The sequence below is a fragment of the Centruroides sculpturatus genome, unplaced genomic scaffold, assembly GCF_000671375.1.
Source record: "Centruroides sculpturatus isolate CEXI.00-Female unplaced genomic scaffold, Cexi_2.0 scaffold355, whole genome shotgun sequence".
Lineage (NCBI taxonomy): Eukaryota > Metazoa > Arthropoda > Arachnida > Scorpiones > Buthidae > Centruroides > Centruroides sculpturatus.
The window spans coordinates 15,372-27,519 of NW_019384632.1; the positions used below are offsets into that span (position 1 = coordinate 15,372).

The 12,148-nt window shown below is 30.4% G+C and overlaps 1 protein-coding gene across 4 annotated transcripts in view; it reads right to left on the reverse strand.

Annotated features, from left to right (window-relative positions):
- Nucleotides 1-431: 431 nt before the first annotated feature.
- The window catches only part of LOC111625790 (heat shock 70 kDa protein 12A-like), a 35,335-nt gene continuing 23,618 nt past the window's right edge, over nt 432-12,148 (reverse strand). For 2 of the 4 annotated variants that reach the window (XM_023369010.1, XM_023369011.1), the window contains exons 3-8: nt 10,351-10,587; nt 10,085-10,260; nt 5,027-5,248; nt 4,674-4,866; nt 3,792-4,129; nt 433-2,262 (exon numbers count right to left, since the gene is read on the reverse strand). In XM_023369010.1, coding sequence (XP_023224778.1) covers nt 1,492-2,262; nt 3,792-4,129; nt 4,674-4,866; nt 5,027-5,248; nt 10,085-10,260; nt 10,351-10,587 — 1,937 coding nt within the window. In that variant the 3' untranslated portion in view covers nt 433-1,491. Of the gene's footprint in view, nt 2,263-3,791; nt 4,130-4,673; nt 4,867-5,026; nt 5,249-6,017; nt 6,194-6,283; nt 6,517-10,084; nt 10,261-10,350; nt 10,588-12,148 lie in introns of those variants that run through there. The other 2 variants (XM_023369009.1, XM_023369012.1) reach the window with 2 other exon arrangements.

Genomic DNA, 12,148 nt, shown 5'->3' on the forward strand with positions numbered 1-12,148 from the left:
CAATTTATTAATTTTCTTAAATTTTATATAAGGATAATTCAAAAAAAGTTAAATTTTTCTTAACTAGAAATGTTATTCTATAACTTTAGTCATTATCTACAAAAACTTTGATCAATCTTCATAAGTGTTTTCATTGATTTTACAATGAAAAGTTTTAAAATTTAATATAAATTAACTTTTAATAGAATTATCCTTACATTTTCTTGTTAATTCCGTATTCTAATAACAAATTAAAAGCAAAATTTTATTTAAGTATAAAACAGTTTAATTCTTATACTTTAAAAATTTAAAGAACTCTCATGACTATTTTAAAAATGAATTTAAGGAATATTACTTAGTTTAGATATTTGAAGTTCACCAAGTATGATATAAAAATTAGCAATATAAACAGATTATTTATATAACTTTTTAAAAATTATATAAATAATTATATATTTAGATTTTCTTGATTTGTTAATATGTTGTTTAGATATAAAATGATACAATATTGATTCCTGAAAATTAGATTTAATACTACATATATATTACAAATAAATCTGAAGTCTTCTATAATCTTTTAAATGAATTTTTGAGTAAAAAGTATGTACAATTTCTTTTTTAAATGAAAAAAAAGAATTAATAGTTAAACCAGATAAGTAGTCATACAATCTTTAGAAATATAAGTATAATCCAATGAAGATTAAAGCAGTTTGTATACATTGAAAAGCAGAAAATGTCTTATCATCATTATTTGATTCAGTCAGTGGTAGATTTAGAAATATGGCACCCCTAGGCACATAATATGCAGGCATCTCAAAACTAATAGTGCCACTTTTGCACTGAATGATTCTTTATTATTTTAATTCTGGAATAATTGTCCTTTCAATATTTAAAAATTGTAAAAATACAAGCAGCACTATTGTTATTGAAAATCAACATTAATACTACTAAGTTTGTGTAAAATATATTTATTTTAATATTAGTCAATCAATGTCTTATTCTGTTCCTACTTTAGCTTGTAATTTGCACTACTACTTTTATGAATTGTTCCTATGTACATTAAAATAACTTTTATTTTTTCATTATTTTGAATTTTTGTACCTCCAAATTCTTGCGCCATAGGCCCAGGCCTAGTGGGCCTAATGAGAAATCTCCCACTGCTCAAAGTAAAAATTAAATGCTAAATGTTTGAGTAGATACAATAGATCTTTGGTTCTTATGATTAGTTTTACATTTCTACAAAATTACTTTCAGTAATTAACATTTTAAGAATTAATGGCAGTATAAACAATTACAATTAATTAAATAGAAAAGACTATTCTTAACATAGTTTATATATTTAATTTCTTATACATATCATTGAACTGCACATGAATATTTGTATTTACATTCTGATTTTGACTTGATTCAAGATTCAAATAGCTAATTTACAGGGATTGATGCATTATCATTTTTGTTTCCCATAATTAACAAAGCTCTTTTCGTTGACTAGTATGTAAATTTGGTATGACATTAGTGATTAAGAAAATCAATATCTGCTTTAACACATTTTCCTGTAACTAGATCCAAGGCACTAACTTTGATTTCTGTATCACCAAAAGTCACCCTCATTTGAATTTCTCTTCTGTGAGGCATATTGGTTAAATATTTGCTGTCATTCAAATCTAAGACAAGAGTTCCACATCTCTGAACACCTGGATCTGTAATAAAATGCACGTCATCTCTCTCACTGCTGTAAATATGAATAACACTACAAGTCTGTCCTGCTTTGGCTGGAGTGTAACTGCGCGTAACAACATCACCAAGACCCACAGACTGGTCAGTCACCACAAATTTATCAAATATATCTGCACACCATTCTATACCATCTTTAACAATAAGTTTCTCTGGAGGATGAATTCCATGTATGAAACGATTAAGAACTCCAACTCCATATGTCATACGCAATCTTCTAACATTAACAATAGTTGGATCTAGGCCAAATATAACTGCTCCTCTTAGAATAGCTAAGCTCACTCCCTGGGGAATTATCACTTTGACAAAGGGAGAAAATGTATCTCTTACTTCTTTTTGTAAAATCTGAGATTCTGCAAATCCACCGACAAGGAAAAGGTAATTGATATTATTAACATCAGGACTGTTAAGTACATTAGCAATGTGTTCTTTAATATGTTCTAATGTAGGTTGAAAAAGTTGCATCATAGCAGGTGGTTCCACACGCAGCATCCCTTGCGAAGACCATTTTACATGTTTGTGATTATAACGTTTGATGGTATTTTCTACCTGTAAATATATTAAATTTCAAAATTAATTAAGATATCAAAATTATAAGTTTTATATGAAAAAATGCACGTCAAACTTTCAAAAATTTTATATTCTATTTGGTTTTGAGGAAAATGCAACTAATTATAAGATAATGGCAAAAGGTGTAAATGAACAAAAGAAATCTTATAATCCAATGATAATTCACTTATTCAAAACATTTAAATGTTACAAATTATGTCTAATGTTTGGATTATAAGAAAATGAGTGAATAATATTCCATACTCATAAAATCAGGCTTTGATCATCATCATAGTTTATTTATGCCAACATATGTAACTACAGAATAAGAGAACTTTTCTAGAGATAAAAAGCAGATATGAATGATATTTTCACATCTATTAATATATTTATATAATGAATGCACTTGTCTAGACCAACAAATCAACAAAAATTTACTTAAATGTTTTATCTACTGGCTTTTTTGTAAAGCCTCTTCCCAACTAAGAGTTTGATGTAAAATGGTTTCCTTAATATGATTATATTTATGAAAATTCAAGTTCAAATTCTGAACTCAAATTCAAACTTTGTATGTAAACATTAAACACTTCTCTTGAACAATCAATAAATTGTTTCTTACAGTTATATTTTAGGCAATTATTTGCCTGTATTATCTATTTTAAAAAGCCAACAGGAAATGTTTAAAAAATGTTATATTCATAATTAGCTAACATATTTTTTATAAATTAAGGATGTTTTTTTTTTCATTTAAAAACAAATACTGTATCTATATTTCCTTTGCATAATTTATGTAAAATGCTAAAATAATAATTGACCTTCAATCAGTTTTTATATTGTACAAACAAGTATTACTTTGTATAAATTAAAAGAAAAGGCTTTTAAGTATAATTTTTACATGCTATCATCATTCAAATGTATTTTCATTAAGATGGAAAAACTAATTTGCATAGAGATTGCTCATTAAAGTAGAATTAAATGAAACTACAGGTTCAACAGTGGCTACAAGTCTATTTTGTCTTGGGCCACACAGAGAATATTTTGACTACAAATTGAAAGAACATGCATTCAATGCAATGTTATCTTTAAATCCAGACTTAAGAGATGATTTCTCTCTCATAATGCTCCAAAAACAAATTATGCTAAGGCAGAATTGAGAAACTAAGACCAGAACAACTAACAGAAACAGAAATTAATATAGGTTCTGAATATGGAGAAAAATTAAAATTAATCAGTATGTTCCTCTCTATTCTGACAAAGTATCTCTAAATGCTAGGTAGCCACTTGTCACTTAACTTCCAAGCAAGCAAGCCAATGAATGACACATTTAATTTCATATTAAATGAACTGTGCCATTGGCTTGCTTGCTTAGCAGCTTGTCTTCTAGACTATCCTTTGTGACCACTACAAATTTTTAGATTTCATTGTTATTGGCAATCACTTAAAATTTCAAGATCATGTCCAACTGACTGCTGACAAAAAATAATCTGTTAATTGCAAAGTTGCTATTATTAAAAAGTGTATTCACTCACAGTGGTTCCTTTACATCTCTTGTAATAATCGATGAAAGAAAACGGTAATGAGATATTAAGCGGATTGGCTTTGAAAGGGCTCGCGTTTCTTTTCCTGGCTTCAAAAGCAATCATTAAATCAACAAATCCTGCAGGTCGTTTAGTCTTGAACTGATCTATGAAGTCGCTTCCGAAAATACTCCTCAGTAAATTTTCGAATTCCATATCTACTCCTACGGAACCATAGGGGCCACCCGTTGCCTTATGAAGTTCTCTTAAAGTACCCTGTTTATCAAGTAATTCGTGAACTGTAATATCAACGGTTCCTCCTCCACAATCGACCACCATGTACTTTGTACCTGAAAAATAATTTTATATTTCAAATGAATAAAAATTTACTTTAAGAAGTGAAAATATTCTAAAATTTAATTATTTTTTTATTATTCTTTGAATTAGATATTATTATATCATATTTTGAGATTAAACACATTAAGAAATTGCCGTATTTTCGTACATATAATTTGCAGTAGCATTTAACCTTCAGAAAATTGATAAAACCTTTGTATAACCCTCTCCATTGTATACCCCTCGCGTATGGACCAACGACTGCTCCATAGGCACGAGTTGGTAATTAAAATCAACAGATTCCGCATCAGCATCCCATTGCACAACCCTCATCCCCTTTCAACTTGTCTTGCACAGCAGACTGCCAGATGTCTGAAGCAATTAAGGCATCAAGTTTATTGCTCTGGGAAATTGGAATCGAGTCCGGAAAAGCAAGTCCAGGAATTTTTCATAGGCAATGTCGAACTTAATCTTTCACCACTTGGCTACACCCATTGTGATCCCGGCCGATGATTAATGATGACTATTCTTTGATAAGATTATTTGTAATAAGTTTACCTTTGTTGTTCAGCTTAGTTAATTCTTGACCAATCTCTTTTGATTGAGTCCCATCGTTGGCACATTGACGTTGGTTATAAGGAATTTCTGGCACCAGTTGATGCATTCGCATTCGACGACAATATATAGATGCAGCCTCCGGTTCTAATGCTATTAATAGTTGATCCGGATATTCGGAAGTAGCAATACCTGCCTGTAAATATTGAACACTTTGAAATTAGAAAATAATTATTTATCGTCCGTTCTTATTAATTTGTCATCACGATAAGTTGTATTCGTTTCTCTTACAATACAATTAAAATTTAAGAGTTTACAAAGCAATTTGAAAAAGATAATATAGGAATACAACGTACTTCGTATGCAGCAGCTCTCATGAATTGTTTGGCTGGTTGTCTCCAAATTGCTGGAACGGTGACGACCCAACGAACATCATCATTAGTTATTCTTGTGGCAGATTGATCACTGAGTTCTTGAAGAGCGTGTTCTCTGAAGTACCTGAGTGCATGAGCAAAAACAGTCACCGCTGCAAGAGCTTTTCCATTCGATGCTTTTATTTCGGTATCTAAAGTTAAATGCTGAAAGAATTGAATTTTTATTTAAATATATTTAAAGAATAAAAATATTTTCTTACAAAAAAAAAGTGTTATAAAATCTTGAGAATAATTTTGAACTGAAATTGAAAAAATAATGAAATTAAAGTGGGAACCTGCCACTCAGGGAGATCTGCCATTGGAATCCAGACGTGTCGATAAACCCCCGGAATTTACAGAGGGTGATCCGTCCGGATATGTAGCGCCCATCTTTTACCATTCCTGCCCTATTGTGGGCCTGACCGAACTGATAATGGATGTGCTTAAAAGGCCCTTTTAGTGCTCACAAGGTGGAAAGAGTTTAAAAAAAACCGTTTCTAGTAGCAAGTTCTGAAATAAGGATAAATGATGATGATCATCCTTGTGTGTTGCTCTGAAAATATCATATTTTGCAGTGAATCTAAACTAAAAGTATATATTATTTTGAATTAAACTCAAAAGAGACAAGTTCCTTCAAATGTATCCTTAATCGTTTTGACTTTAAATATAAAAAAAAGACGTTAAATTACACACAAATAACAAACAATGCTGGTTTACAAGAAGCCATTCAACTTGTTAATGTCGTGATGAGAAAAAAAATCCAAATGATCTCACCTTATCATAAGAACAATTTTGATAGGAAAAAAAATCAACGAAAGAAGGATTCAATGCCGAGTTATACTTTTAATGGCATCTATTAGGAAGGTGCTATATCGAGATTTGACTGTATAACGATTATTAATATTCAAAATATAAATTAATCCGTAAAACTTACTTCATTATGGTGTAAAGCCATCTTAAATTTTTCGAAATACAGCCATTTTTTCGCTTCCTGTGGATCCAAATCATGATAATAATCTCGTGCAGAATACCCAAATGAATGAAATTTCTTGTCTGGCGTTAATAATAAAGTCGTAGGAGTTTTTTGATTTATAACTCCAGGATCACCTCCTAGTTTAATAATAATAACTTATTAAAATTAATTGAAATCACTGAATTAACGAAGTTCACTGGGATGCTAAATTGATAAATTCTACAAACCTTCCCATTTCTTCATCATGTGAATATTATCAGGATCACGTACAAAGCTAAATGCATAACCGCTGTATGTGGTGCCAAAATCAATGGCCACAACTACGAAATGTCCAGGGTGATGGGAACTGTTGCCCGAATCTACAGAACATGGACTTGTCCTCTGAACGATAGAAGTTTCAGTCTTATCTTCCAATTTATTATTCTTTTCTTTCTTTCCATTTACTTCTATTTGCTTCTTAGGAACTAAATAATAATATTTTAATTAAAATTAATTTTTTTTTAAGAATCAAGTCATTCATCTGACGATCAACTAATGTTTAATGGTTTTATCCACTTCGGACAATAGTATAATAAGATGTAACATCATAGAAATTTTTGTCAACACTCTTTGCTTATAGCCTAATTTACTTTTTTTGTTAATAATCATTGATATTTTTATACATGTTAAGTTTGTAATGGTAGAAAACTTTATAAGACACTACAAAAACTATATTGTGAAAGTTATATTTTCATTCCAAAGAGCCCATTAACCTGAGATCTTCAAAGATGCCCCATTGCACTACATCGCCTGCACCAAGAAGAGTGATAGTAATGGATTTCTGATAACTGAGGATTATTTAAAATTATATATATATATAATTTTATACAATTTAAAATATAATTAAATAGAAAACAATATTAATCTTTTACGTATGAAAAACTTATTAACTTTCTTGTATTTAAGAATGGTTAACGCACTTTGATTTTTAGGAGTAGGAGCCATTTCTATTCGATTCCTTCCAATAGTGTACTATCCAGTGTTAGATTTGCAAATGATTTGTTCATCCGATTTTTTCGCAGGAATAGGAAAGAAATCGTCGTTCTTGTGCATTGACACAGAAAACCGGCCTTTCCCGCATTAGTGCTAATTCAAGCGGTCAAGCAGTTCTGGCTGGCTGATTTGATGACAGATAATAATACATAAGAGGTTTCGTGTGGCATTTTGAAAGTTTTCTTGCCAAACGATGCGGGTTGAATGTCTCTTTGGTCCGGTCTTTCACTTCTTTATGGAAAAAAGAATTGCATACAATATTCTTCGGTCACTCCAAATGAAAAAAAAAAAGCGATGCATTATGAGATTTAACCATATGACAATTTACATTATTATAATGCACCATAGTTTCTTAGATTCCAAATTAAGAATGGAAGAAATTTAAACAAGAAAGTTTTCTTAGATACAATCAATTATTTTCTTTTCTACTTCCATTATATTCTACTTTACGAAAATATTTACCATTAAAGATAAAATCCTACGTAATTACTTAAATTTTATTTTATTTGTCTTTAGATACATTTTAAATCACGCTTATCCATTTTAATGGGTGAAAGGATGGAGAAAAATGGGTGCAATTTATAATTAACAATAAAAAAAATAGTGTTAGATAATTAACAATGTATATATATATATATATAATTTCTTTCATTAGTAATTACTAAACAAGTAAAAGTAAAAACAATGTTTTAATGGAGGAAAAGTGAATATTAAAAGAAAAACCACAAAAATGGAGTTTCATACTTTCCGAATCTTTCAGAAAAGATTTAAAATATATGCTCTCCACCTTCAAATTAACAGTGTCTTGCCCCTGTACATCATACTTTTCCTGTAGTAATCGAGTCGTGTCCTGTCATCTATCTAACTCCTTTCAGGGGGAAATTTTTGAATTGAAATAACGTGACTTCTGGTCTGTATCAGAAGTTTTCATATAGTTAATCGGAGTCTCCTGCCCATAAGATTTCCAAATATGATCTTGGATTTCATCTAACTCTTTTCTCGAGATTAAGGAACGACTGACAGACAGTAGGAATTTATGGGTCTATGATTTTTTTCAAATTGCAGTCCAATAATGCGTATTGCATGACTTCAATTAATTAAGAGTAAGTTAACTAAAATAATTGAATAACTTTCTCCGAAAAACAACAAGAGGCACGTGACTTAAATCTCCCAAATTTGCCTCGAGCATCATTCATAATCTCAAAATCCTGGCTACTCTACTGGAGTTTTTGTGCATTTTTTAATATTTAGCTTTCTATTGCAAATGAGCCGAGAGGATATTCACACGAACACTGCTACTTAGTCGTGGATTCGAGCCTGACCAACGGGTTGCTCACATGGAATTTTTTGGGTTTAGTTCATCTAAACAGGGGTCAGTTTCTCGTAGTAAATCCTCTCGTGAGACACTACCTCCTTGTCAGATCGCTCATGAATTACGTTACCTTATTCAATAAAATCCAATCCATTGCAAATACGGTATATATTTTTCTTGTCGTTTTATGCTTACAACTACTGAATTTCCGGGTTTTAATCCTTCCTGTACCTAAGCTAAACTTTTTCTTGTAAGCTATTGTTAGAATCCGGAATTTTAATCCTTAAAATCACGGACTCTAACAGTACCTTATAAGAACCATCGTCGTTACCTAATAGTAAAAAAGTAATAAAATTTCTAATCGTTCTAATATAGTATTTAGAAAGAATAGAATAACCTGCTTAACAGCTTTTCTAAATAACAGATAGTCTCTTAACATACTATACTACTGTATCCTGCTTATTATTAACGTATTCGCTTTATTTTCATATCCTATCTACACTTTTATCTTTTAACCAATTTCTGGCTCTATTTAGTCATAGATTCTTGCACACAAAATAAGTAACTAAACGTATTTCTAGTATGAAGAATCAATAATTATAGTTCATAAATGCCATAAGAAGGGGAAATATTCGAAAATTCTTCATCGAAATTCCTTTATTTCGATTAAAATTACTCTTAGAATACCTTTAAAGAATAATATATAAACGATAACTTACGCAACTCTGCTAACAACATTCTTCTTTACATTACTTATACTGGTTTCTTTCGTAAATGAAAATGGGTTAAAAATATGGATCAAAATACTGGTTTTTCTAATTTAAAAACCTTTGACGTCATTTTCCGGATTAAAGAAATACAGTCGACCCCCATAACACTGTTGATAATTTCGTTTTATATGAATTCCATGTTGTACGAGTCACTTAGATTTTACAANAAATATATTTAAAGAATAAAAATATTTTCTTACAAAAAAAAAAGTGTTATAAAATCTTGAGAATAATTTTGAACTGAAATTGAAAAAATAATGAAATTAAAGTGGGAACCTGCCACTCAGGGAGATCTGCCATTGGAATCCAGACGTGTCGATAAACCCCCGGAATTTACAGAGGGTGATCCGTCCGGATATGTAGCGCCCATCTTTTACCATTCCTGCCCTATTGTGGGCCTGACCGAACTGATAATGGATGTGCTTAAAAGGCCCTTTTAGTGCTCACAAGGTGGAAAGAGTTTAAAAAAAACCGTTTCTAGTAGCAAGTTCTGAAATAAGGATAAATGATGATGATCATCCTTGTGTGTTGCTCTGAAAATATCATATTTTGCAGTGAATCTAAACTAAAAGTATATATTATTTTGAATTAAACTCAAAAGAGACAAGTTCCTTCAAATGTATCCTTAATCGTTTTGACTTTAAATATAAAAAAAAGACGTTAAATTACACACAAATAACAAACAATGCTGGTTTACAAGAAGCCATTCAACTTGTTAATGTCGTGATGAGAAAAAAAATCCAAATGATCTCACCTTATCATAAGAACAATTTTGATAGGAAAAAAAATCAACGAAAGAAGGATTCAATGCCGAGTTATACTTTTAATGGCATCTATTAGGAAGGTGCTATATCGAGATTTGACTGTATAACGATTATTAATATTCAAAATATAAATTAATCCGTAAAACTTACTTCATTATGGTGTAAAGCCATCTTAAATTTTTCGAAATACAGCCATTTTTTCGCTTCCTGTGGATCCAAATCATGATAATAATCTCGTGCAGAATACCCAAATGAATGAAATTTCTTGTCTGGCGTTAATAATAAAGTCGTAGGAGTTTTTTGATTTATAACTCCAGGATCACCTCCTAGTTTAATAATAATAACTTATTAAAATTAATTGAAATCACTGAATTAACGAAGTTCACTGGGATGCTAAATTGATAAATTCTACAAACCTTCCCATTTCTTCATCATGTGAATATTATCAGGATCACGTACAAAGCTAAATGCATAACCGCTGTATGTGGTGCCAAAATCAATGGCCACAACTACGAAATGTCCAGGGTGATGGGAACTGTTGCCCGAATCTACAGAACATGGACTTGTCCTCTGAACGATAGAAGTTTCAGTCTTATCTTCCAATTTATTATTCTTTTCTTTCTTTCCATTTACTTCTACTTGCTTCTTAGGAACTAAATAATAATATTTTAATTAAAATTAATTTTTTTTTAAGAATCAAGTCATTCATCTGACGATCAACTAATGTTTAATGGTTTTATCCACTTCGGACAATAGTATAATAAGATGTAACATCATAGAAATTTTTGTCAACACTCTTTGCTTATAGCCTAATTTACTTTTTTTGTTAATAATCATTGATATTTTTATACATGTTAAGTTTGTAATGGTAGAAAACTTTATAAGACACTACAAAAACTATATTGTGAAAGTTATATTTTCATTCCAAAGAGCCCATTAACCTGAGATCTTCAAAGATGCCCCATTGCACTACATCGCCTGCACCAAGAAGAGTGATAGTAATGGATTTCTGAATAACTGAGGATTATTTAAAATTATATATATATATAATTTTATACAATTTAAAATATAATTAAATAGAAAACAATATTAATCTTTTACGTATGAAAAACTTATTAACTTTCTTGTATTTAAGAATGGTTAACGCACTTTGATTTTTAGGAGTAGGAGCCATTTCTATTCGATTCCTTCCAATAGTGTACTATCCAGTGTTAGATTTGCAAATGATTTGTTCATCCGATTTTTTCGCAGGAATAGGAAAGAAATCGTCGTTCTTGTGCATTGACACAGAAAACCGGCCTTTCCCGCATTAGTGCTAATTCAAGCGGTCAAGCAGTTCTGGCTGGCTGATTTGATGACAGATAATAATACATAAGAGGTTTCGTGTGGCATTTTGAAAGTTTTCTTGCCAAACGATGCGGGTTGAATGTCTCTTTGGTCCGGTCTTTCACTTCTTTATGGAAAAAAGAATTGCATACAATATTCTTCGGTCACTCCAAATGAAAAAAAAAAAGCGATGCATTATGAGATTTAACCATATGACAATTTACATTATTATAATGCACCATAGTTTCTTAGATTCCAAATTAAGAATGGAAGAAATTTAAACAAGAAAGTTTTCTTAGATACAATCAATTATTTTCTTTTCTACTTCCATTATATTCTACTTTACGAAAATATTTACCATTAAAGATAAAATCCTACGTAATTACTTAAATTTTATTTTATTTGTCTTTAGATACATTTTAAATCACGCTTATCCATTTTAATGGGTGAAAGGATGGAGAAAAATGGGTGCAATTTATAATTAACAATAAAAAAAATAGTGTTAGATAATTAACAATGTATATATATATATATATAATTTCTTTCATTAGTAATTACTAAACAAGTAAAAGTAAAAACAATGTTTTAATGGAGGAAAAGTGAATATTAAAAGAAAAACCACAAAAATGGAGTTTCATACTTTCCGAATCTTTCAGAAAAGATTTAAAATATATGCTCTCCACCTTCAAATTAACAGTGTCTTGCCCCTGTACATCATACTTTTCCTGTAGTAATCGAGTCGTGTCCTGTCATCTATCTAACTCCTTTCAGGGGGAAATTTTTGAATTGAAATAACGTGACTTCTGGTCTGTATCAGAAGTTTTCATATAGTTAATCGGAGTCTCCTGCCCATAAGATTTCCAAATATGATCTTGGATTTCATCTAAC